This window comes from Oncorhynchus clarkii, chromosome 17 (genome assembly GCF_045791955.1).
Source record: "Oncorhynchus clarkii lewisi isolate Uvic-CL-2024 chromosome 17, UVic_Ocla_1.0, whole genome shotgun sequence".
NCBI classification, from domain to species: Eukaryota; Metazoa; Chordata; class Actinopteri; order Salmoniformes; family Salmonidae; genus Oncorhynchus; species Oncorhynchus clarkii.
Genome location: NC_092163.1, coordinates 57617281 through 57643620, shown reverse-complemented (window position 1 = coordinate 57643620; position 26340 = coordinate 57617281). Strand labels below are relative to the sequence as shown.

The 26340-nt window shown below is 42.1% G+C and overlaps 1 protein-coding gene across 2 annotated transcripts; it reads left to right on the top strand.

Annotated features, from left to right (window-relative positions):
- The first annotated feature begins 4279 nt into the window (after nucleotides 1-4279).
- On the top strand, nucleotides 4280-26059 carry LOC139371165 (leucine-rich repeat-containing protein 38-like). 2 transcript variants are annotated; one of them, XM_071111295.1, is made up of 2 exons: nucleotides 4280-5643; nucleotides 25348-26059. In XM_071111295.1, the coding sequence occupies exons 1-2, from the start codon at nucleotides 5016-5018 to the stop codon at nucleotides 25443-25445; spliced, it is 726 nt and encodes a 241-aa protein (XP_070967396.1). In that variant the 5' UTR covers nucleotides 4280-5015; the 3' UTR covers nucleotides 25446-26059. The 2 variants fall into 2 exon arrangements, with proteins under 2 accessions (XP_070967396.1, XP_070967395.1); XM_071111294.1 differs by having other exon boundaries at nucleotides 25198-26059.
- The last annotated feature ends 281 nt before the right edge of the window (nucleotides 26060-26340 follow it).

Sequence of the window (26340 nt, the reverse complement as noted above, 5' to 3'; positions counted from 1 at the left end):
TGATTGAAGATCCCTTCAAGCACAACCTCTGGTCTAATCCTTGGATAGTGAGAAGTATAGTGAGATGTCATTGTTGGGAGATGCTGAACTACAAATTCCTAGAGATACAACAATTTGTCAATGTGAAAATGCCCTTGATCAGGTATGGACAAGATTGTATTTTCACATTATGTTTTGTATTCAGTACAGACAACCACATATTGTTTTCACCCATCTCAAGACAGTCTCTCTGTTTTAATATATCTGGCTTGGGATTCATTTATCTGCATAAGCAGCAATAGCAATGATACATTTAGTCTTCAGTAGCACAGATGTGGCTGACATTAATGGCAAGGTTCTTGATATCCACACGGATTGTTATTTCTCAAAATGAATCCCCCAGGACGAGCAGCGAGGTAAACCTGGATCATTGTTGGTGCTCGCAGACAAGGTCAGTGATAGCTGAAGCGCGAGCTTATATTTTTCTCTCAGGTTGTATTTACACTACTTTGAACACCTCAGTGACTTGACATTGGTCTAAATACTGAGGGATCGGTTTGTGCTAACAGCTGTCAGGAAAGTGGTGTTTCACACAGCCTTTATTTTTGACAGACTAAATAGCCTCTCACATCTTTTAGGTTTGGAGTGGGATTTGAAGCCATTGAGGATGTTACACAAAAGGTATTTCATGAATCATCCTGAATCATCCTATGCTCAAGGCACACACAGCATAATACTAATAATACTACATAATAATAAGTATTAAACTCATAGTGTGAAAAGTAAGTAGGGACTTTGCCAAATTATATCCGCAGAATGTGAATGGCCTATTTGTGCTTTAGCGTAGACTTGCCCCAAATACACTCCAGCATCTCTCTTCGTCTGGCAGCCGATATAAAGACCTTCAAGCCCCGTCCCATCATTCTCTAGTTACCATACTCCACCTCCATTTTCACACTAAGAAAGAGAGAAGAGATGGGCCTCAATGACCACTTTGATGGTGTTGTTCATACCTAGTGCTAATTATACTGACATCTTATGGTAATCGTTAATCATTTCAAACCTAAATCAACCCTTCAAAGTTTCCTATTACTCACCCTGGCTCTTACGCACTGAGGCAGCCAGCAGACCTGAATTTACACAAGATAACCGTTTCCGACTGAACAGCTCTCGTCAGGGAGTTGGAGGTCATCATACCTGCTAAGAGTGGTGCTCCACATGCATTTCAATTTGGAAACCTCTCCATTTTAACCAAATCTCTCTGTTCTCAGTCCATTTCATTCTGAGCTGCTTGGCAATTACTCAGCTGGCACAAACATGCCACAACAGGAAGGGGGGAAGGGATGTCTTAAACACAGTCATGAATATAGTAATTAAACATGTTGATTAAAAATAAATGACAGTTGGAAATTACACTCATACAGCCTACAGTGTTTGGATTCCGCAATTTAGAAGAATATATTACTTTGAGTCTTGAGTCTGTCTATAATTAAATTGCTGGTTCAAAACAAAACAAAAAAGTCAAGTGAGTCAGCTAATTCCGTGTCTATGATATAAAACCTGTTAGTGTTATAACTAACTAACTAACTAACTAACTAACTAACTATCATAGCGGCGCTAAATCCAACAAAGAACCAAAGCACTATTAATATGCAATGTCTGGCTTGCCTGTAAATACAGAGATGGTTAGCCGACCACACGCTGAGTCATGCTGCTCATAGATCCTCTACCTGGCAAGTCAACACATAAGTCACAAGTCTAGTAATGAAACCTGGCAGTTAGGGTATAATAGAGATGTGCTTTTCCCTTGCAGAGCACAATATGAAATGCTCTATCATTGTGCTGGAATAGGTCGAAAATATGACATTATTTTGATGAAGAAGCTGCTCTCCTGCCCTGAGCGATATCACAGGTGTGCTTTATAGCGAAAAGAACTCACTTCAGCTCACACCCTAAAGCAGGGATGTGAGACATTGGTTTACGGATGACGAGGTATAATGTAGGTGCGTTGCTGTTATTCACTGACAACTGGAGCTGTTTGCATTGCCAAACACAATGTATTCTGTAAATACAGACACACGTTCTTATGTTGTGATGCCGAGGTTGGGAATTACTATAGAGGGTCACTACTGGTAATAACGGCTCAGGCAGGCGGGGCTTCTATTTACCCATTGATATGTACTCCATATTCACCCATTACATCCCATCATACAGAGCCTTTTACTGCTCCATCTCCCTCCACGTCTCTCAGGACTCCTCCACTCTTTCCCTGTGCTACAACCTTGGTCTAATTGCATTTGCCTGTTGATACAGATCCCATTGGGGAAATATAATTTAAACCTGAATTTAAACCTGTTCCACTGTTGTGGTTTGAGACTGGTCCCTTTGTGTTTTACTATTAAGGATATAGATTGTAAACACACATGGGCTCAGTGGCTGTATGAAAAAAAGATATTTGTTCCCATCAGGCAGTTGTAGTGCAATCTACTGTGACAGTGCAATCTACTGTGACAGTGCAATCTACTGTGACAGTGCAATCTACTGTGACAGTGCAATCTACTGTGACAGTGCATCAAAAGGATCATTGTATAACCTGAGCTGACTTAAAGTGCTGACGTTTGGCTCGCAGTGCAAACAAGGGCGAAGGTTATATGTGCAGTTTTTGAAAAGGTCACAGTTGAGACTTATTCCATTTTCCGGGATAATAATGAAGCATCTGTCTGACTGTAGCGTGGGCGGGTTGTGTAGCGCTGTCTGTCACCTTCGGACAAGATCTTCCTGAAAATGGTGATGTTACTGTGAGGCTGTCTATCAATGCATTGTCTCGTCATTCTCAGAGACTCTGGGATTAAGACTGTAGGAGAGATAAATAATATTCTGTTTGAGGGAGGACAAATAAAACAAAGCGACATTCATTATTCAGATATAAATCATTTTTAACCTGGATGTCATTTTTGTATTGTTTCATTGATTATGTAAGGGGCTATGTGTTCTACGGAAAATAATGAATGAGTAAATAAGATATATATAATTGCTGCACTTAATTCGTTAACCTGTTTTTTATTGATAGTTATTTGATAAAACGGTGCAGATTCATGATTTCAACTGGCTGAGGAAAGCTGCCTGCCTCCCTTACAAAAAAAAAATGTGCAGTCAGAGTGCACTGTAGTTCTTCTGCAATTACTGCATCCAAAATACCACAGTCGATTTTTTTGTAAGGAGTGTCTGTCTCATCCCGACTCCTGACTTGCTCATTACTATGGGACAGCTGGATATCGAATTTGAATATTGAAACAATGTTGCAAATGTTGGAGAGACAGACAGCAAGGTTTATACAAATCTCTGCTGTTGAAAACTAAATGTTATTCTAAAAGAAATGTGAGATACTGTCTAGATGATTTTTATAGTGGAGATAAAGTTTATAAATTGCCTGGCTGAGCTGATGAGACAGTGGATTGCACAGTCAGATGGAACAGAGTAAATAGGCATTTTAATGTCAAAGATTTAGCCGGTGGTAACTTGTGGCATAGACATCTGCTGGAATGCGGTTTTAACCAATCAGCATTCAGTATTGGACCCACCCTTTGTATAAAGGGAAATAATGCATTCTCTAGAATGCCCTTCAAGCCAATCAGAAACAAGTATTCAACAAAGCCATTATATAAAGCCCTTTATACTAGTCTATCAAAAGGTATCAAAAGATATCAAAAGGTTAAACCATAAAATATGCAAAATACAAATTAAAAAAGCGATGCATAATGATAAAAAATATTTTGTAATATCAATATTTATATCAATGTATATTAATTAATCATACATTTAATTATTAATTTATTTGCTAAATTCATGACAATCAGTAATAGAAATTATTGGGATTTAAAAAATTAAAAAATCTTAGTGAAACAACCCAAATATTTTCACACTAGGAAGTGACATCATGTTTTGTCAACATGCTAAAGGCACGCCTCCTTCATAGCAATGAGGAGGGCATGAGATAAACCCTGGCACATTCTGAGACAGACAGACAGACAGACAGACAGACAGACAGACAGACAGACAGACAGACAGACAGACAGACATTCAATTGACTGCTACCGTGCTAAATTCAGGATTGTCATCTGCATGAATATGACTTCTCCACGGACATTTGGATTCTCTCTCAATAGCAACAGAGCGTCGGGACCCAGCTGGGGAGTGTTTTGTCGAGCTCTGCTCTGCTGGCGAGTTGCAGAGCACAGGGAGGTAGAGAAGGAATAAAAAACCTTGCATACACTTCAGCCGTGTTACTGTTGGATTGTATATCCTTTTAGATTAGCAGGCAGATCAGATCGACAAGCATTCCCACGCAATAAACCTTGCTGTCTGTCTCTCCGACATTTGCAACATTGTGACAAATGGAGGGATGTAACAATTTCCCTCTTCACTTGATCTGCCTGAGACTGACTTACCCCGGCGTGTATCCTTTTGTTTCAGAGACCCAGGCGTCCTCCTCAGTCAATCCCCCAAGATCGACTGTGGGTTAACCCGGCGGACAGAGCCCCCTCCTTAGCCCCCCTCCCCCTGTCTGTGCCCCCAGTTTCTCTCTATTCCTGCTTCGCTATAGTTTCTATTTACCCTTGCTAAACCACCCTAATCTTTCTGCTAAGATCTCTTTCTTTCTCCCTCTATCTAGCTCGCTCACTCTCTTTCGCTCTCTCCCTCCCACTTCTTGCCATCTCCCTCCCCTAGCTTCTTCAAAGCCAGCAGTGCTCTATTCTATCCAGGATGCTTGCTACATGATATCTCGGAACACAGCGTTCGACGCTGCTCTCTCGCTGCCTGATGCCGGAGCTGTCTCAGATTTTAATCTCAAGAACGGCAGGATGCTCCTGCACAGGGATTGATCCCCCCCTTTTCCCTCTCGTTCTCCCCTTCCCCTCCCCTTTCCTAATCTCCCACCCTCTGACCCTCACCCCCGCTTCTCTTTCCCGACACCCCTTCCCATTCTTTCTCACCCCAAGCCTCCTCTGCCCCTCTCTGCTCTTACCCCCTTGACCATGTTGCCATGTGTCTGCTGGCTCCAGCCTCTCCTCGTCTTGCTGTCCTCTGTCTTACGGGCTCAGGGGGAAAACTGTCCAGCTAGCTGCCTGTGCCCGGACCCCCACACTGTGGACTGCAGCGGCCGTGGACTCACCCGTCTTCCTGATGAAATCCCTTTGGACGTCCGCAGGCTCCTTCTGTCTGACAACTGTATCCCCCGCATTCCCTCTGACTTCCTAGTGCTCTACAGTGACCTGGTCTACCTGGACCTACGGAACAACTCTTTGTCCCACATCGAGCCGGGCACCCTCAGCACCTCTTCCAGGCTGGTGTTTCTGGACTTGGGCAGCAACAACCTGACTGAGATCCCCTCGGGGACCTTTGGGCAGTCCCGTAGCCTGATCAAACTCCGCCTGGGCAATAACCCCTATCTGAGCAGGGTCAACGAGGATGCATTCCTGGGCCTCACCTCCCTGCGTGAACTGGAGCTGGAGCGTAACGCCCTGTCTGGCCTTCAGGTGGGGGCGCTGAGCCAGTTGCCCTCTTTACGGGTGGTGAGACTGGAGGGCAACCCTTGGGTGTGCAACTGCAACTTTGCCAACCTGTTTGGATGGCTGGAGGAAAACAGTCAAAAGCTTCCAAATGGTAAGTGTCTTCATCAGGGGGATGTTAGTTTACTTACAGCTGGCTTGGCCTAAATAAAGGAAAGTCATGCAACATGAAGATTATATTATCTCAGCAAATCCTCTGCCATGCCATTGCTGTGTGTTCTATTTATATTTTCACAGTAGAAAGAGGAACCCCTTCCTCTGCTCTAATTTTGGCTCCCTCTTTCTTTTCCTGCCCTAACCCACAGTACCAGGGAGAGTAATGAAAGACAATGAAAGATGAGCTCTAGGGGGAAACCTTCAGGGGGATGGTCTCAGATACATTTCACTACAGACTGTCTGCAGCTTCATCCACATCAGCAAAACAAACACAACAACAGAAAGTCAACACCTCACGTTTACAATTCTGCTTGAGCAATGAGATTTATGTTACCGTGGTTGTGTGTGTAGTGTACTGTCCAAGCCAAACACCTGCCTCTTCCCTCAGGCCAGTGGTCTATCAATGTTTCACTAAATCAATCAATTAGTGAGTGCTGTTTGTATGACCACTGTAACCAAGCTCACCCTCCCTCTCTCCTTCCTGGTGGTGGAAGCTGGAGCCCATCCAGTCTTTTACTATTGTGCGTCTGCCTGGGGGAGTTAGGTAACGTTACGGCACTGATGTGTTGGCGTGGGCCCCCTCTCTCTCTGTGTGTCCCAGGGACACTCTCAGAATGTGTGCACGGCACACAAATAGGAAAAACAACAAAAGACAAAGGGGATTACAATTCTCCCACAGGAGTGTGTATCACACAAAGGGTAACGTCTGCTTACATGGAGATGATTAGTCTGAACATCCGATCCCAGCAGCTATTGTTGTGGGATTCATGTGTTTATAATGCAGAGGGAAACAAAGCTTAATTGTAGAGATTTGCATTTCTTCCACTCTTTTCAAGGTAGAAACGTAACAAACCTCAGGCTACAGGATACACAGTAGCCAACTATCCAATCCAATATATTCATATTTTAGAACTTTCAGATTTGACTCCACATTTCATAATAATCATTCAAGCAAGACTGTGTATAGCCCACCAGATAATAGACTGTGTATAGCCCACCAGATAATAGACTGTGTATAGCCCACCAGATAATACTATATAGAACCACAAACATGTAGGACACTTTGTTGTTAGAATATTATGGTCCAATAGTTCAGGTGTGTTGAATCTAGATACCCCAAATGACATGTTTCACACTGTGAATGTAAATATGTGTACTGTATTCAGTTCAAGGTAAAGCCTCACAGCATAAAACATCATGAATACGTTAAGTCGGCATATGAACCAATAGACAAAGTACATAAATAAGCATGCACAGCTGTCACTGTCTCCAAGCCGAGGTCGTTTCACAGGGGAAAATACTGTAACATGATGATCTACATAAATATGGGACATCAACACATTGTAATGACAAACATTGACCCATCTCATGTTACTGTATCTGTATCATTTTGCAAATATGATTTCCTTACTAGGTTTGATGGATAAAGGATTACTTAGATAAACTCAGATATACAATCTATAATTCAGGCAAACTGGGTAAAGCTGACAATAGCCCAGGGATCCTTTCCATTATATCTGTGTGATACATTACTCTGTGGATATGGACATCATGTTGACATAACCTTACTTTGTTGTTCTTCTTTAATCATAGGAATGAAAGGGCAACAGTAGTTATGTTTTATAGAGGCTTGTGTGGAGACAAATAATATTTCTAATCATATTTTCTACCCTATGCAAGCAGTGGGTGGACATTGCAAATTGCTGACAACTAACAAAAACATCCTCACACGTTTAGTTTGTGCATTAGCATGTAATTGCCATCCCTCTTCCTCTCCCTCCTACTTCTCAATAATAAAGCAACCACAAAAAGTTGGGGCTGTGTGAGAAAGAGAAGTTGATAAATTGTCAGGAATACCTTGATCTCCCGTGGTAAGAGACTGCAAATGCATTCATCACTGGTCCTCAGTGTTGTCTACTGCAGGCTGTAATGAATTATATTAGAGACGCTGGCCAAGCACACATCAGCAACACTGAACAAGAGGCCATGGTCCCAGCGTGCCAACCCCTCTGGCATATCTGCCAACTGGGCCGAGAGATGCACTCTCAAATTGAGTTAGCAGTGAAGCTTCTCACCTCATGTAAGGCACTTACATTCAACCCAGTGCGTGTTTACTGTGTGACCTGGCTAGGAGGCTTTAGCATAAGACTGGTCAAAACCACCTGCCAAGGATAAAAAACATAGTGACCTTTTCTATTTAGCGTCATCAACCACACCCACTGGGCACAGACGTCAGTTAAACATCTAGTTTTGATTTACATTTGGTTGAGTTGCCAACTAACGTGAATTCAACGTGAAATTACAAAACATTTCATAATGTCATTGGATTTAGGTTAGAAGTTTGGTTAAAAAAATTAAAAAAAAGCCCTTATGTTGATGACTTTTTGTTAATCCAATCAGTTTTTCACATTGATTCAACATCATCACATAGATTTCCTTAGTTGAAATGACGTGTTGAAATTAAGTTTTTGTCCAGTGGGCACTCACACACATACAGTGGGGCAAAAAAGTATTTAGTCAGCCACCAATTGTGCAAGTTCTCCAACTTAAAAAGATGAGAGAGGCCTGTAATTTTCATCATAGGTACACTTCAACTATGACAGACAAAATGAGAGAAAAAAAATCCAGAAAATCACATTGTAGGATTTTAATGAATTTATTTGCAAATTATGGTGGAAAATAAGTATTTGGTCACCTACAAACAAGCAAGATTTCTGGCTCTCACAGACCTGTAACTTCTTCTTTAAGAGGCTCCTCTGTCCTCCACTCGTTACCTGTATTAATGGCACCTGTTTGAACTTGTTATCAGTATAAAAGACACCTGTCCACAACCTCAAAAAGTCACACTCCAAACTCCACTATGGCCAAGACCAAAGAGCTGTCAAAAGACGGCAGAAACAAAATTGTAGACCTGCACCAGGCTGGGAAGACTACATCTGCAATAGGTAAGCAGCTTGGTTTGAAGAAATCAACTGTGGGAGCAATTATTAGGAAATGGAAGACATACAAGACCACTGATAATCTCCCTCGATCTGGGGCTCCACGCAAGATCTCACCCAGTGGGGTAAAAATGATCACAAGAACGGTGAGCAAAAATCCAAGAACCACACGGGGGGACCTAGTGAATAACCTGCAGAGAGCTGGGACCAAAGTAAACAAAGCCTACCATCAGTAACACACTGCGCCGCCAGGTACTCAAATCCTGCAGTGCCAGACGTGTCCCCCTGCTTAAGCCAGTACATGTCCAGGCCCGTCTGAAGTTTGCTAGAGAGCATTTGGATGATCCAGAAAAAGATTGGGAGAATGTCATATGGTCAGATGAAACCAAAATATAACTTTTTGGTAAAAGCTCAACTCGTTGTGTTTGGAGGACAAAGAATGCTGAGTTGCATCCAAAGAACACCATACCTACTGTGAAGCATGGGGGTGGAAACATCATGCTTTGGGGCTGTATTCTGCAAAGGGACCAGGACAACTGATCCGTGTAAAGGAAAGAATGAATGGGGCCATGTATCGTGAGATTTTGAGTGAAAACCTCCTTCCATCAGCAAGGGCATTGAAGATGAAATGTGGCTGGGTCTTTCAGCATGACAATGATCCCAAACACACCGCTCGGGCAACAAAGGAGAGGCTTTGTAAGAAGCATTTCAAGGTCCTGGAGTGGCCTAGCCAGTCTCTAGATCTCAACCCCATAGAAAATCTTTGGAGGGAGTTGAAAGTCCGTGTTGCCCAGCAACATGCCCAAAACATCACTTCTCTAGAGGAGATCTGCATGGAGGAATGGGCCAGAATACCAGCAACAGTGTGTGAACCTTGTGAAGACTTACAGAAAACGTTTGACCTCTGTCATTGCCAACAAAGGGTATATAACAAAGTATTGAGAACTTTTGTTATTGACCAAATACTTATTTTCCACCATAATTTGCAAATAAATTCATTAAAAGTCCTACAATGTGATTTTCTGGATTTTTTTTCTCATTTTGTCTGTCATAGTTGAAGTGTACCTATGATGAAAATTACAGGCCTCTCTCATCTTTTTAAGTGGTAGAACTTCCACAATTGGTGGCTGACTAAATACTTTTTTGCCCCACTGTACTTTATGTTGCGGTAGACCTGAAGAACACTTTGCAGTTTGTGTCAGAATTGGGAATATGCGTGATATTTACTGCTGAATGCATTTGCAATTTAGCAATTCATAGAGCACAGGGGCACAGTGTTCTGGATCTGCCTCTGTGCTCATTAAAAATAAGAAATGTTGCTGATGCATATACATGAAGTCAACAAAGCTGTAAATCTGAAGGCAAAAGGAGAACTTATGATTTGAAGTCCCTGGCTGCAGCTCCAGAGGCCTTTTCAAGTCAATGTAATTTCCCATGGGTCTGGGATATCAGAAGAGAAATAATCCTTGTACAGGTTTGCTGAAAATCTGTGCACGATCTAACCAGTCTCTTCTCAACTGCTCACATCGTAAAGGAATTGTTGTGAACCACACCTACAGAAACTGTTCCCAAGGACAAATCATAGAGTCAGACGCACCTACACGCTGCTAACAATACTAAGTTGGTATTGCTGAATTGTTGGTATGCGTTGGTGTGAACACTTCAAACCACCCTAAATATTCTCGCAGTATTATGAAATGACCTGATTCATGATTGGTGATTTTTGTGTGTGCATGTTTGCGTGTGTGTTTGGAGCTATTGACCACCACTATTCCTGCAATGACTTATGAACAGTCATTTATAGAATGAGGTTGATTTGATAAACTCCTGAATATGTATCAACCCTTCACAGAACCATGATCAGTATCCTCCTTAGGTGTATGATTTGTCATAGAGTAATGTTACCCTTTAATTCAGAGCTAAAATGGTAGTGGTTAGGATGGATTCACAAACCGCATCAACAGACAGTTTATGTTACCAGATTAGACATGGAAACATGGAATAATTCAAACATGGACACATTCCTCTATCCGTATCTGTCAAATCATTCCCAAATTACCATACAGGAAACTCCCTCTGTCCTAATCCTGTTGTTTCTCGTTGTGGATATGATTTTATCATGGATTAGACCCTGTCTAGCAGCAGCAGTGTAGACATGCTCTGGAGCCATTTTGTAACTGTTCTTTCATGCTAATTTCCCATGTGCTAGATACCAGTCCACTGCACTACATACTAGCATATCTCTGTTTGCATAACTGTGATTGGGTCACTGTGCTGAGTGGGTTGTAAATGCCTAAAATTCTGGGCTTTTATGGATTAAAAGTGTTGCTGTCCAGATGACTGTTTTACAAAATGGACAAATGCGTAAGACACATATATACTGTAGCTATACCTGTTGATAATGTATTTTAAATCATCGTGACTGTTGTACAATGAATAATGACTGATCTTAATCTGAATCATGTGTCATGATGACCCACCTTGCATATCAATTGACAACCTCTCTCCATAAACCTGCCAAGGATTCAGTCTGTGTAGTCAGATGTTTGTGGGTCCACTCCTCTAAGGAGATGTTCCTGTACGCAGGTCTGCCTGTGTGCCACTAATCAGGCACCTAAATGTTTCATTAGGGGAATGAGTGCAAACACGATCCACTCCTGTCTCCAGTGCTCTTGGGTTAAGGATGAACAAAGGCCATGCATCATTTAGAGCAACACAGTTCTATAGCACAGTAGCCAGCCGGGTAACAGGAGCCACAGACACAGACAGGGCAGGACAGGGCAGAGCAGCTCCCATGGGTCCCTTGGGCCAGTGTCTGAAGCCTAATGTGTCACAGCTATCAACACCATTCATGATCCACTGCTCATGTGACAGGATCAAAGCCTGAATTTTCCTTCACAGCCTATTAGGTTACTTCCCAGAGAGCTTCCACCACACTGTATGAGCAGCTCTCTAAGTATGACGCCACTGTGAATTCACTAGTTCTCCACATCACTGTCGCATATACAGTATGGAGTTAACATTGCATTACATTACACAATTTTTAACTGTCTTTGCCTCGGGCATGGATGTAAGGGAAAATGTATTATTCCACTTAGTGAGTGAACATTATATATAATGAGGGTTACATTGAGAAAATTAGACCTGTCTGAAATTAAAATGGATGGCCCTCCCTTCAGCAAAATATATTTCACAGAAAATAATAATTAAATCATAAAATGCATAGCAGAGAACATGCCTACCGTTTACCCTCACTTCTTGGACTTAGATATGCTGTTTTAGAAACTATTCTTTGTCCTGTAAGCATTTCATGGCAACGCAGGAATTTTGATATCGCACAAGGCTGCCAGCCGGAAGGTTCTGGGTTCACAGACCACAGTGGACAAGAGTAGGGGTGGAAATATCACCTTTATAGTAAAAGCATTACACAAATCTATCGTATTTGCAGGTCCAAGAAAACATTGTCTTTTATAAAAATGTAATTTTACATATTAGCAAAATGTTTTTAAATACCACACAAATTACCGAAATGATGAGCTGAGTATGGACAGAGAGATAGGCCTATGTGTTTATCTTATCATATTTCTCCAATGCCAAATCAATAAGTCTAGTTTGCAACCAAACTGTCCCTGTTTGCAAATAATTAAATCTGAGATGTCATTAGGAATATGAGTATGGTACTTTCAAAAGGGGCTCCCGAGTGGCGTAGCGGTCTAAGGCACTGCATCTCAGTGTGCTAGAGGTGTCACTACAGACCCTGGTTGGTTCCAGGCTGTATCACAACTGGCTGTGATTGGGAGTCCCATAGGGCAGTGCACAATTAGCCGAGGGTCGTCTGGGTAAGGGATTGGCCGGGTTAGGCCGTCATTGTAAATAAGAATTTGTTCTTAACTGACTTGCCTAGTTAATTAAATAAATAAAACAAGTTAGGCCTACCTTTCCACCCCAGACAGAGTAGATATATCAACGTAGAAACATTTAAGCTTTAACTACTGGCTACTCTTCTTACATGGCTTAACCCAACAAGAGGTCACACGTGTTTCCCTAAAAGCTGTCTGTGTTTAAACACGTTCTATTGTACAGAAAGTGAATAGCTGAATCAATTGATAGTGACAGATTTAAATTACTTCCCAAGCCAAGTGCAGTTTTTGTCTCCTCGGCTATTAAAGGTTGTAGCTCAGCCTCTGAATGTCAAATAAATGAATCAATGATATCCCCATATACATCGGAGTCTTTTCCAGATATTTTACCAGATATTTTAAAGCATCATAGAACAAAGCGTTGTTATCGATCACTTTAGATAATCAGATCTGTTTTATTTTCTTCAAAATAGAACTGCCAAAGGGGGAGGAGATAGAACTGCCAAAGGTAGAACTGCCAAAAGGGGAGGAGTTGCATTCTACTGCAGAGATAGTCTGCAAAGTAATGTCATACTTTCCAGGTCCATACCCAAACAGTTCGAACTACTAATTTTAAAAATTACTCTCTCCAGAAATAAGTCTCTCACTGTTGCCGCCTGCTACCGAACCCCCTCAGCTCCCAGCTGTGCCCTGGACACCATTTGTGAATTGATCGCCCCCCATCTAGCTTCAGAGTTTGTTCTGTTAGGTGACCTAAACTGGGATATGCTTAACACCCCGGCAGTCCTACAATCTAAGCTAGATGCCCTCAATCTCACACAAATCATCAAGGAACCCACCAGGTACAACCCTAAATCTGTAAACAAGGGCACCCTCATAGACGTTATCCTGACCAACTGGCCCTCCAAATACACCTCTGCTGTCTTCAACCAGGATCTCAGCGATCACTGCCTCATTGCCTGTATCCTCTACGGGCCCGCAGTCAAACGACCACCCCTCATCACTGTCAACCGCTCCCTAAAACACTTCTGCGAGCAGGCCTTTGTAATCGACCTGGCCCGGGTATCCTGGAAGGATATTGACCTCATCCCGTCAGTTGAGGGGTGAGGTAAAGTAACTTCCTCACCATCTTAGATAAGCATGCAGAACTAAGAACAGATATAGCCCCTGTTTCACTCCAGACCTGGAGTGACTGCCCTCGACCAGCACAAAAACATCCTGTGGCGGATTGCAATAGCATCGAATAGTCCCCGCGATATGCAACTGTTCAGGGAAGTCAGGAACCAATACACGCAGTCAGTCAGGAAAGCAAAGGCCAGCTTTTTCAAGCAGATATTTGCATCCTGTAGCTCTAACTCCAAAAAGTTCTGGGACACTGTAAAGTCCATGGAGAACAAGAGCACCTCCTCCCAGCTGCCCACTGCACTCAGGCTAGGTAACACGGTCACCACCGATATATCCATGATAATCGAAAACGTCAACAAGCCTTTCTCAACGGCTGGCCATACCTTCCTCCTGGCTGCTCCAACCTCGGCCAACAGCTCCCCCCCCCCCCCCCCCCGCAGCTACTTGCCCAAGCCTCCACAGCCTCTCCTTTACCCAAATACAGATAGCAGATGTTCTGAAAGAGCTGCAAAACCTGGACCCGTACAAGTCAGCTGGGCTTGACAATCTGGACCCTCTATTTCTGAAACTATCCGCCGCCATTGTCGCAACCCCTATTACCAGCCTGTTCAACCTCTCTTTCATATCGTCTGAGATTCCCAAGGATTGGAAAGCTGCAGCAGTCATCCCCCTCTTCAAAGGGGGAGACACCTTGGACCCAAACTGTTACAGACCTATATCTATCCTGCCCTGCCTATCTTAGGTCTTCGAAAGCCAAGTCAACAAACAGATCACTGACCATCTCGAATCCCACCGTACCTTCTCCCCTGTGCAATCTGGTTTCCGAGCTGGTCACGGGTGCACCTCAGCCACGCTCAAGGTACTAAACGATATCATAACCGCCATCGATAAAAGACAGTACTGTGCAGCCGTCTTCATCGACCTGGCCAAGGCTTTCGACTCTGTCAATCACGATATTCTTATCGGCAGACTCAGTAGCCTCGGTTTTTCTAATGACTGCCTTGCCTGGTTCAACAATTACTTTGCAGACAGAGTTCAGTGTGTCAAATCAGAGGGCATGTTGTCCGGTCCTCTGGTAGTCTCTATGGGGGTGCCACAGGGTTCAATTCTTGGGCTGACTCTTTTCTCTGTATATATCAGTGATGTTGCTCTTGCTGCGGGCAATTCCCTGATCCACCTCTACGCAGACGACACCATTCTGTATACTTCTGGCCCTTCCTTGGACACTGTGCTATCTAACCTCCAAACGAGCTTCAATGCCATACAATAATCCTTCCGTGGCCTCCAACTGCTCTTAAACGCTAGTAAAACCAAATGCATGCTTTTCAACCGTTCGCTGCCTGCACCCGCACGCCCGACTAGCATCACCACCCTGGATGGTTTCGACCTAGAATATGTGGACATCTATAAGTACCTAGGTGTCTGGCTAGACTGTAAACTCTCCTTCCAGACTCATATCAAACATCTCCAATCTAAAATCAAATCTAGAGTCGGCTTTGCATTCCGCAACAAAGCCTCCTTCACTCACACCGCCAAACTTACCCTAGTAAAACTGACTATCCTACCGATCCTCGACTTCGGCGATGTCATCTACAAAATAGCTTCCAATACTCTACTCAGCAAACTGGATGCAGTTTATCACAGTGCCATCCGTTTTGTTACTAAAGCACCTTATACCACCCACCACTGCGACCTGTATGCTCTAGTCGGCTGGCCCTCGCTACATATTCGTCGCCAGACCCACTGGCTCCAGGTCATCTACAAGTCCATGCTAGGTAAAGCTCCGCCTTATCTCAGTTCACTGGTCACACGTGGCAACACCCACCCGTAGCACGCGCTCCAGCAGGTGTATCTCACTGATCATCCATAAAGCCAACACCTCATTTGGCCGCCTTTCCTTCCAGTTCTCTGCTGCCTGTGACTGGAAGGAATTGCAAAACTCGCTGAAGTTGGAGACTTTTATCTCCCTCACCAACTTTAAACATCTGCTATCTGAGCAGCTAAACGTTCGCTGCAGCTGTACATAGTCCATCGGTAAATAGCCCACCCAATTTACTTACCTCATCCCCATACTGTTTTTATTTATTTACTTTTCTGTTCTTTTGCACACCAGTACATGACCATCTGATCATTTATCACTCCAGTGTTAATCTGCAAAATTGTAATTATTCGCCTACCTCCTCATGCCTTTTGCACACAATGTATATAGACTCTTTTTAAATTTTTTCTACTGTGTTATTGACTTGTTTATTGTTTACTCCATGTGTAACTCTGTGTTGTTGTCTGTTCACACTGCTATGCTTTATCTTGGCCAGGTCGCAGTTGTAAATGAGAACTTGTTCTCAACTAGCCTACCTGGTTAAATAAAGGTGAAATAAAATAAACAAATAAAAATCTTAAGCTAACAAGGGGTAGGCCTGTACTTTTTTCCATTTTCTTTAATAAAATGTAGGCCTAAGGAATACCCTTTCATACCCCGTCAATTCGACTCCTGGTTTTAACTTAACCGCCCTGACACGGAGGTAGGCTATTTAAAAGTGCCTGGTGGGTGGAGGAATTGGCCGACAAATCTATGGATGTAGCACCCTATAGACTAATTTTGTCTGTCAAACAGGTAGGCCTAACTATTATTTCTTAAATAGTAAGAAATCGCCTCCCGAGTGGCGCAGCGGCAGTGCTAGAGGTGTCACTACAGACCCGGGTTCGATCTCGGGCCGTATCACAAACAGCTGTGATTGGGAGTCCCATAGGGCGGCGCACAATTGTTGTCCGGGTTAGGGGAGGGTTTGGCCGGGGGGACTTTACTTGGCTCATCGCGCTCTAGTGACTCCTTGTGGCGGGCCGGGTGTCTGCAGGCTGACCCCCGGTCATCAGTTGAACAGTGTTTCTTCTGACACATTGGTGCGGCTGGCTTCCGGGTTAAGCGGGTGGGTGTTAAGATGTGCTTTTTGGCGGGTCATGTTTCGGAGGACGCATGACTCGAACTTAGCCTTCCGAGCCCATTGGGGAGTGGCAATGAGACAATATCTACATTTGGGATAAAATACAAAAACAATGTCATAGGAAGAAATTGCTACAACACAAAGCCCTCTTGTTGTTGAAATTAATTATGCCTACTCGAATTTGCCTACATTTAGCAGCATTAGCTGTCCGTTTCCGATTGATTGTGCCGTGGCTGCTGCTTCAATTTTCAACACCACATTGTAAATTACTCGAATCTGGCTTATTGTGAGGTCAATAAATCTGATAAATATATAATGGAAAGAAAAATTTAGCTTTTATTAAAATAAATTATAGTAGTAGCAAGCTAACGAAGTTCTCTCGAACGTCTTCTCATCTTCGAGCTCTCCTTCTCAAACTGAACAGACCATAGGCTATAGGGTAGTCCGCGCGCAAGAATATAATTTCTGGGAATAGAAATATTATTTTCGGAATAATTATTTCACTCTCCTCCTGAACTGCCACTGTAGGCCTACACAGCACAGCATTGGTTAGGCAGCACAAAAAACGTTTTAATTAGTAAGAGCAGAGTAAGAGCAGAGCAGGCTTAAGGTTGGAATATCCATTGCAGTGTGTAATGCAGCCTAGTTTTATTTACAACATCCTAGCAGTGCAAAAGACTCTGGAAGGAAGTACATTTTCTTAGAAATATAACTTTGCTCTGTGCTTCTTTCTTCGAGCATGCACTTCATAGGCTATAGCCTATAGGTGACTCACCACCTGGATTCGGTCTTATGTAGCAAAATTTGAAATTGTGTTTTTTACATTGGATAAATGTAGAGACTCAGAGATACAAAATGGTATATCATAAACTGCATTTGAGGAACAATGGGAAAGTAATTCTGCTTTGAAAGTTGATCAACTTGTAAACTCACTTTTGAGAAACTGGCCTTTGAATGTTTTGATATCTAGTGAAGAGCTCTTCTTTGTCTACACCCATTCAGCATTGTTCACACCCTCTTATGCTTTAGCCCCAACCATCTCGTTTTGCTCTCGGAGCGCACAATTTACGCTCTGACCGATGATTTGTTTACCTATGGATGACATGAAAACAGCCTAACCAGCTCTGTGGGCAACAATTTCATTATGCTTTTTTGCAGAAGTTTACTGACGCCAGCCATATTCAACGGGTGTTGTACACACGTCATGTAACGTTAGCTAACAAGCCAGCTAGCTAATGTTAGCTAGTTAAACATCAATGAACACAGTTACTACCCTGCATGAATACGGCTCTGGGATACGAATAATAGTGTCAGTTATTAACCGTTAGCTACAGTGGGGGAAAAAAGTATTTAGTCAGCCACCAATTGTGCAAGTTCTCCCACTTAAAAAGATGAGAGAGGCCTGTAAAAGTTTATCTCAATACTTTGTTATATACTCTTTGTTGGCAATGACAGAGGTCAAACGTTCTCTGTAAGTCTTCACAAGGTTTTCACACACTGTTGCTGGTATTTCGGAACCATTCCTCCATATAGATCTCCTCTAGAGGAGTGGTGTTTTGGGGATGTTGCTGGGCAACACGGACTTTCAACTCCCTCCAAAGATTTTCTATGGGGTATGATTTTCTATGGGCCTAATAAGCAACTAATTAAAAAAATAGAAATATTGATATTTCGTCATTTACAAATGACATGACCCTGCCCCGGACTAGATTTAAAAAATACTAAACCCTCCATTTAACTGAAATCGAAAAATCACGACACTCCCCCATTTTCCTCCAGGTACCCATTTTGTAAATGTTGATCCATCCCTTACTTGAGAAGAGAGTGTATTTGACCTTGGCCTCATTTAATGTTTATTTAATGTTGAAAAATTAATGCAAGCTGACATTGAAGTGTATAGGTTAGCAAGCAATAAAAAGGTGCTATGTGAGTAATTGATGTCTAAATGGCAAGTGTATTATTCTCACCAAAGAAGGATCTAACCAGTGCTCTATACAGTTGTGGGCTTTGTGTCTGTTCTTGTGTGTGCATGTGTGTTTTGAATGAGCCATGCTAAATGTTTGTGCTGAGAGTATCCCCATTTAACTATGAGATCACTGAGTCCCTGTGCATAAGGAAATCCCTTCATGATTTGAATGATTCACCCTTGGCCTCGCTGTCACATGAAGGGTTGTCAATTTGTGCATTCAGACTCTCTACCCCATCTCCTTTTGTCTCTTCTCACTCTCTCTCTCCCTCTGACTCTCTGTCCTTCTTCTTCTCAGATTTATTCTCTTTGATTGTCTTTGAGTAATTTCCCCCTCTTTCTCTGTCTGTGTGATTATGTCTCTTTCTGTCTGCTTTACAATCAGGCAGGCTCAAATTAGGGATTTGGCGGATGCTTGTGCACCCAATACTTAAGGCTACCATAAAGCAAGGGCCTTGCTATTATTCACCTGCAACCACTTGATCTGCTTGTAAATATAGTAATACAATACCTGGAAATTCCAAAAACATACCTAGAAAGCCCATTCCATAGTTTAATTGGAAATTACGATACTTGTGCCTTTATTCCATGGGTCCATCTAATGATTCTCACTTCTCTGGTATCGAGAGTGGAATCAATCACTACAGCCACTGTGGTGTTGAAGTGGGAGGAGATACAAGCCTCCAATATCAGCCTACGACAGTCAGCTCGATAAATCCCCCAGGAGACAGAGAGTGGGTTACAAAAGGACAGCCTATCCCCAAGGCTGCCTGCAATCCTGATTGTAATCCCTCAAGAGCAGACACTAGCTGTAACCTATCCATATGGTTTCCCATACCTGTGCCTCCTGGAAAACCTGACTGGTTTCTAGCTGCATCATATTCTATGACTCCAAACATTACGTTGACCATATACAGTACCAGTCAAAAGTTTGAAAACACCTACAAAAGGTTTTTCTTTATTCTGTACTATTTTCTACATTGTAGAATAATAGTGAAGACATTAAAACTATGAAAAAACACATAGTAGTAACTAAAAAATTGTAAACAAATCAAAATATACTTTAGAATTTAGATTCTTCAAAGTAGCCACCTTTTGCCTTGATGACAGCTTGACATTCTCTCAACCAGCTTCACCTAGAATGCTTTTCCAACAGTCTTGAAGGTGTTCCCACGTATGCTGAGCACTTGTTGGCTGCTTTTCCTTCACTCCGTGGTCCAACTCATCCCAAACCATCTCAATTGGGTTGAAACTCATGTGATTGTGGAAACCAGGTCATCTGATGCAGCACTCCATCACTTTCTTTCTTGTCCTGTTGACAAACAAATGATAGTCCGACTAAGCGCAAACCAGATGGGATGGTGTATCGGTGGAGAATGCTATGGTAGCCATGCTGGTTAAGTGTGCCTTGAATTCTAAATAAATCACAGACAGTGTCAACAGCAAAGCACCCCCACACCATCACACCTCCTCCTCCATGCTTCACGGTGGGAACCACACATGCAGAGATCATGCGTTCACCATCTCACAAAGACATGGCGGTTGGAACCAAAAATCTCAAATTTGGACTCATCAAACCAAAGGACAGATTTCCACCGGTCTAACGTCCATTGCTTGTGTTTCTTGGCCCAAGCAATTCTCTTCTTCTTATTGGTATCCTTAAGTAGAGGGCTTTTGCAGCAATTCGACCATGAAGGCCTGATTCACGAAGTCTCCTCTGAACAGTTGATGTTGAATGTGTCTGTTACTTGAACTGTGTGAAGCATTTATTTGGGCTGCAATTTCTGAGGCAAATAACTCTAATGAACCTTTCCTCTGCAGAAAAGGTAACTCTGGGTCTCCCTTTCCTGTGGCAGTCCTCATGAGAGACAGTTTCATCATAACGCTTGATGGGCCTAGTTTTATCCTAATAAAGTGCCCTGAAACTCATCATTTTACTGGCCATACCAGGCATGCAAGTCACATTAAGTGATATGTACTGTATACTGAACAACAAAATCAATGCAACATGTAAAGTTTTGGTCCCATGTTTCATGAGCTGAAATAAGATCATGGAAATCAAGCTTATTTCTCTCTGTGTGCTTTAATTTGTTTACATCCCTGTTAGTGAACATTTCTCCTTTGCCAAGATAATCCATCCACCTGACATGTGTGGCATATCAAGAAGCAGATTAAACAGCATGATCATTACACAGGTGCCTCTTGTGCTGGAGACAATACAATGAAACTCTAAAATGTGCAGTTTTGTCACACAACACAATGCCACAGATGTCTCAAGTTTTGAGGGAGTGTGAAATTAGCATTCCCTCCCAGGCCCACCCATGGCTGCGCTCCTGCCCATTTCCTTATATTAACTGTAACTTAGTAAAATATTTTAAATAGTTTCATATTTCTTTTCAGTATAATTCCTTTTGGAATCCAGCCAAAGTGGGGGGGATGTACAATTTTTTTAAACCCGCAACCTGCATTCAGAAAGACTGCCAGGGTTGGGAAGACTAAAATATGAGACTTCCCTAAACATCTACACTGGAATAACCCTGCAAAAACATATATATTGAAACAAACCATTTAAAAAATCTACCTGCATATGATAATGATGGGTGTGGTTTTGCTTTAACACTGGTTATTAACCCCAACACCGGGGTTATTTTACACCAGTGGTGTGAATTCATTGAATTCTTTACAGTGTTCATAACTCTTGAATCAACACCGAAAAATCAACACTCGTTAACACTGGCCAGTTTGTTGTGTGCTAAGGGACACATCTGCAGTCTTCCATCCATTTAAAGAGCCTCTTAGATTTCGAAAGAATTGTAGATGCCACGTCCCAGCAGTCTGTGACAGGGACTGAGGAACCTGTCTGTTATGTGTAGGAAATCAAACTAGGATGTCTGTCTGGTAGACAGACAGTATTTTGGAGAGAGTCCCAGTGAGAATTCTCATGTCAGAATTATATAATCAGGAGGATTTGTGTAACAGGTGTCCACTGAAGCTTAGGGCTCTATTCAATCCGCATCGCAGAAGTTAAGCTTTTCAGCGTGTTTGATATTTATAGGCAATATTCCTGCTTTATCAGAGACTGTATTCAAGTTCAATGCTCTATATGTCGGCTAAATCGGAAATTACCTTTACATTTCTATTGTGGAATCTGTAGCACTTGAATAGAGCCCTTAGCGTATGTAAATTACACTAATACTGCATATGACCGGAGGCACAGTGGCCCTAATCCAAGGCTCTGCTCACTGAAAAACTCTCTCCATTTGGGGGGAGAAAACTGTGGGTGGACCATGGTGCGTTATATAACCTATTTGTTCTCTATTAAAGAAATGGTAATAGCATGAAACTGCTCCATTTCCACAAGAATCAAGGCCCATTGTTTTCAGTTTATACCGATTTCACCCTTTTTCAGTAATTTCCACATACCGAAAAAGTGTCTGTGGCCTCCTGCATAATGTATCTATAAAAATAATGTGTTAACCACAAGATAATCAGCACAAGGTTAAAAAGAATATACACTGTCACCTATAAGCAGGGGTTCATTTAGTGCTGGAACAAAATAGGGCCTGTCTTCGTACCCCACTAGGAGCAGGATATCGTAAATACAGTAACTCCAACAGGACTCTGCAGGCAAACTTTGCTCTACAATCTCATTAATCAAAGTGTAGGGAGATGCTGGGGCAGAATTACTAGAGACAGGCCCATCTCAGAGCCTAAGGCCGGGTCTCCTGGGTCATGAGTTTGCAATGCAAAGTTCCGTGTGAAAAGCAGAGGCCATTCATCTCTTATTGAAGTTGCCAATACAGCTGGTTTTAGCAATGTAAAGGATCCCAAGACTATATCCGACTCCTCTCAACTTCGAGTGGAATTTACATGCAGCCTCTTTATAAACTTTCTTGGGTTGTCCAGGTGAACTTTCCATCTGACCATGCAATCCTATGTTATACCTGTTTTGTAACATGGGAAGCCTATAATGTATAGGTAGTGCACATTTACACTGTAGTGAAAAAGCTAACAGCATGGTTAGGTGTATGACGTTGTCATGCACTTCAAAGTTTTATGCGGAACAGCAATGATTTTAAATGAGTGGATATTTTACATTTAAATAATTTAGCAGATGCTCTTATCAAGAGCGACTTACAATTAGTGCATTCATCTTAAGATAGCCAGGTGAGACAACAACACATCACAATCGTATCATGTACATTTTCCCTCAACAAAGTATTTATCAGCAAAGCCAGTGCTAGTAGGAAAATAGGTTGGGGGTGCCGTGAGAGTTATTTAAGATTGTTAAGAAAATAAAACAGATCTGATTATATAAAGTGATCTATAACAGTGCTTTGGTCCGCAATGCTTTATGCTAGAAACAAGCTCTAAAATACAGTGGAAGGAAACTAAGGTAACACTTTACTTGACACCCAGTGTCATAACATGTTGTAACAGGTCATAACCATGTCATAATGTCATAACAGCTGGCATAACTTGTCATAACCTGTCACCTGTGCCACCAGATGCTCCCAGATTATGAGCGAACACATGGTCAGATGACGAGAGAGCAGCTGGAGTGGTGTTCTCTGGGAAAATACATGTCTCCATCAGGGCGAAAAAGGGCAACATAGACTGAGATGAACTCAGCCTTATTGAGAGCAGATCAGCAGTTCCAAACACTGCTGGAGACTAGGAATTCCACATGGGTTGTGCACGCAGGGTACAATAAATTAGAAGGATTGCAGCTATGGGGTGGGGAGCGTCTGTAAAACCTAAAGGGAGAGGAGCGAACTGGGATGGGAAACACACATACTTGCCAAAGCTACAAAATAGCAAAATGAGATTATCAGAAAATAACTAGGTAAGATAATCAAGTGAGCCTTCCTCTCTTTCCTTCCTTGAATAACTCCATAGGACAACTCTGCAGATCAACTGTAACATAATCCTTTGACACCTTACATTTATAAAAAAATATGAGAAAACCAGCCGCATTCCACACTGCATGGATGGCAAGTCCTAAAGCAGAGTGGATTGTAATGTTGACAGCAGAACATAATGAGCTGTGTGTGTGTGTTTGTGAGAGACTGAGAAAACATATATGCATGCTTGCTTTGGCATGTGGCCCACCTCCAATAGGCTTTCTCTCTGCCCACCTGTGAGTTAACATTTTCATTGCTATGTCTAGCTTTTTCATCCCAGTGTAAAGAGCCAATTTATTTACTGTATGCGGTTGTCCTCCCAAGCGGCCATCCTTGTTCGAGTAGAAAAATGTTCTAATTTTATACCTTTGCTAGGTGTTGTCATGCACTGTGTTGACAACGGCCTGTGCTGTAACTATGAAACAATGTTATGGGAAGAAAGGGATGTGGTCAGCTGTACAGTGATGAATGTACAGGTCAGAAGTCAATAAGAGTGTCAGTGTCGGGGACTAACCAGTGCCCTGCAGAGCTCATGTGTAAGACAACTATAAACATGCCTTTCAATCAAAAAAGCCACTATGTATCAAATCAATTCTCTTCATCATGTGGACTTGAGTCAAATATGTTTCTCTACAAGCTAAACAGCCATGATTGTAATGCAGAACAGGAGCTAATTTGACCAATTCATCAGCTGTTTAACCTTGCAGTGTTTTCAAACAACATTATTGCAGCAGGCAATGTCAAGAGGCTTGTTTGTTCATTACTTTCATTTCTATTCTAGACAGCATAAATATCAATAAGGTAGTAGATAAACGAATGCAGTTTTAGCTCAGCTGGCAATTTAGTCCTGGATTGAAAGTACATACGTATTATAAGGGTGTTTGAAGTTGACAGAATACATCATTCCATTTTGTATCTGTTCAGCTTTGTGAATTATATAGCCAAGCCACCTGAAAATCTCTCTCACACAGCGCAGACCTCAAAGCCTTCCATATGCATAGGTAGAATTGGTGGAACTACTACAGCCTGTAATCTAGCCAGCTCTCTCATCTCACATAATGTTATCCCATCAGCACAGCACAGGGCATGTCAACGGCACTTCAAATATTTACTCAATGTTAACAAATTGGTTCAGTGAGGCTATGATCCACACCTCATGTCACCTTGGGACTCAGAATTAAGACTAATGACATTACGATGGAAAAATACCCATGGTTTGTTCTTTCCTCAAAATGGAATGAGTGGAAACTAACCTTGAAATCCACAATGTGTTGTCGTTTTTGTCATTGTAAACGATATGTCAAAGTGACTTGGCACTGGCGAGCATGACAGACCAATTTATTATGGTTACATCTTGAGATTAGTTCAGTGAATGTGCTCCTTATCTCTGGTTGTCCCAGACAATGCTGTAAATAAAAAACAGAGGTTATTCCAAGTGATTTGTTTGGTTAATTGTCTTCTATTGAACACCAAGGATCATAATTCATAGAATTTGAAACCAATCCAGACTTTCCATTTAGTAAATAAGACGTAATAAAATGAGTATTGGAATAACAAAAACTCTTTATATGTTATCATTGCATCTAGAGGTCAATATCTCGATAGTTATTAGAATTGCTGTTATTTGTGAAGGTTAATATAGTTGTTTCTGCTAGAGGGGACAGTTTGTTTTACATGATGATAATGTGATATTGGGGACTATGTCTGGGGTTTCTGTGTGGTCCTAATCATATTCCTCTTCCTTGTCCCCTTGTAGGAGTGGAGGGCATGGAGTGTACATTACCCATGGACGGCAGACGGGTGTCCCTGAGCCAGCTATCACAGGACAGCTTCCGGGAGTGTCAGATCACCCTTACCTTAACAGACTTACTCATCATCATATTTTCTGGCATCTCTGTGTCCGTAGTGGCCATCATGACCAGCTTTTTCCTGGCCTCCATTGTCCACTGTTTCCAGCGCACAAGCAAAACCACTAAGGGAGATGAGGAGGAGAGTGAGGAGTGAGACTGACTGTGTCCCAGAGCACGCATGAACTGACACTTCATCTGGCCCGACCGTGAGACCAGGCTGCTGCCCAACATGCTGCCCAACCTGCCGCCTCACACAGGTGGAGAACTGGGAGAGGAATAGAGGGATTGAGTGACACATTTTGCATTGGTTTGTGGGGTTTTCCAAAAGCCCTGATACTGCAGATGCTGTTCTCTCTGCATGTGTGGAAAATATATAAACATGTCCCAATGAGTTATAGTCACAGATAGAATAGATCATTCTCTATGTCTATGGTGTTGACAGTGTGCTGTGGTTGCTCTTTAAAAGCATACTGAATAGCTCTTTAATACACACAAATTCACTGGTGGTTGATGATTCGATAGGAACACCAAGATGTAGAAAAAATAATACGTTTATAAAGAGTTGCATACTTTGCAGTTAGCTTTTCAGTGCCCAGCCTAGATCCAAACAAAGACATATCCAAACAAAGACATTATTAGACATAACATAAAAGCAAGTAATACAGATTTTCAGAAACTATTTACATTTGGTTTGACATTTTTACATCTTACAGACGTTCATACAGAGTCATTAAACTGTGATTTATTTTGAAATGAAGTAGCTATAGGTAGCCGGCTGGCTAAGAGCAGGCTCTTAGAGCCCAAAATGAGTATTGAGTATTGGCTAAGTGAAAATGTTTGTTGAAGGATACAGTACGTCTCATATTGAACCAGGGCCTTAGATTGCCATTGTAATCCTTGGGCGGGTCACCTAAGCGTTGTTTTGGGCCAAAACAGATTGAAAAACACTTTCAGTGTAAACTTATATGACTAAAACCAGATATAAAGTATGCAAAAAAGATAATAAAGCTATATATATATATATGTTTTAAATATAAACTTTGAGAACT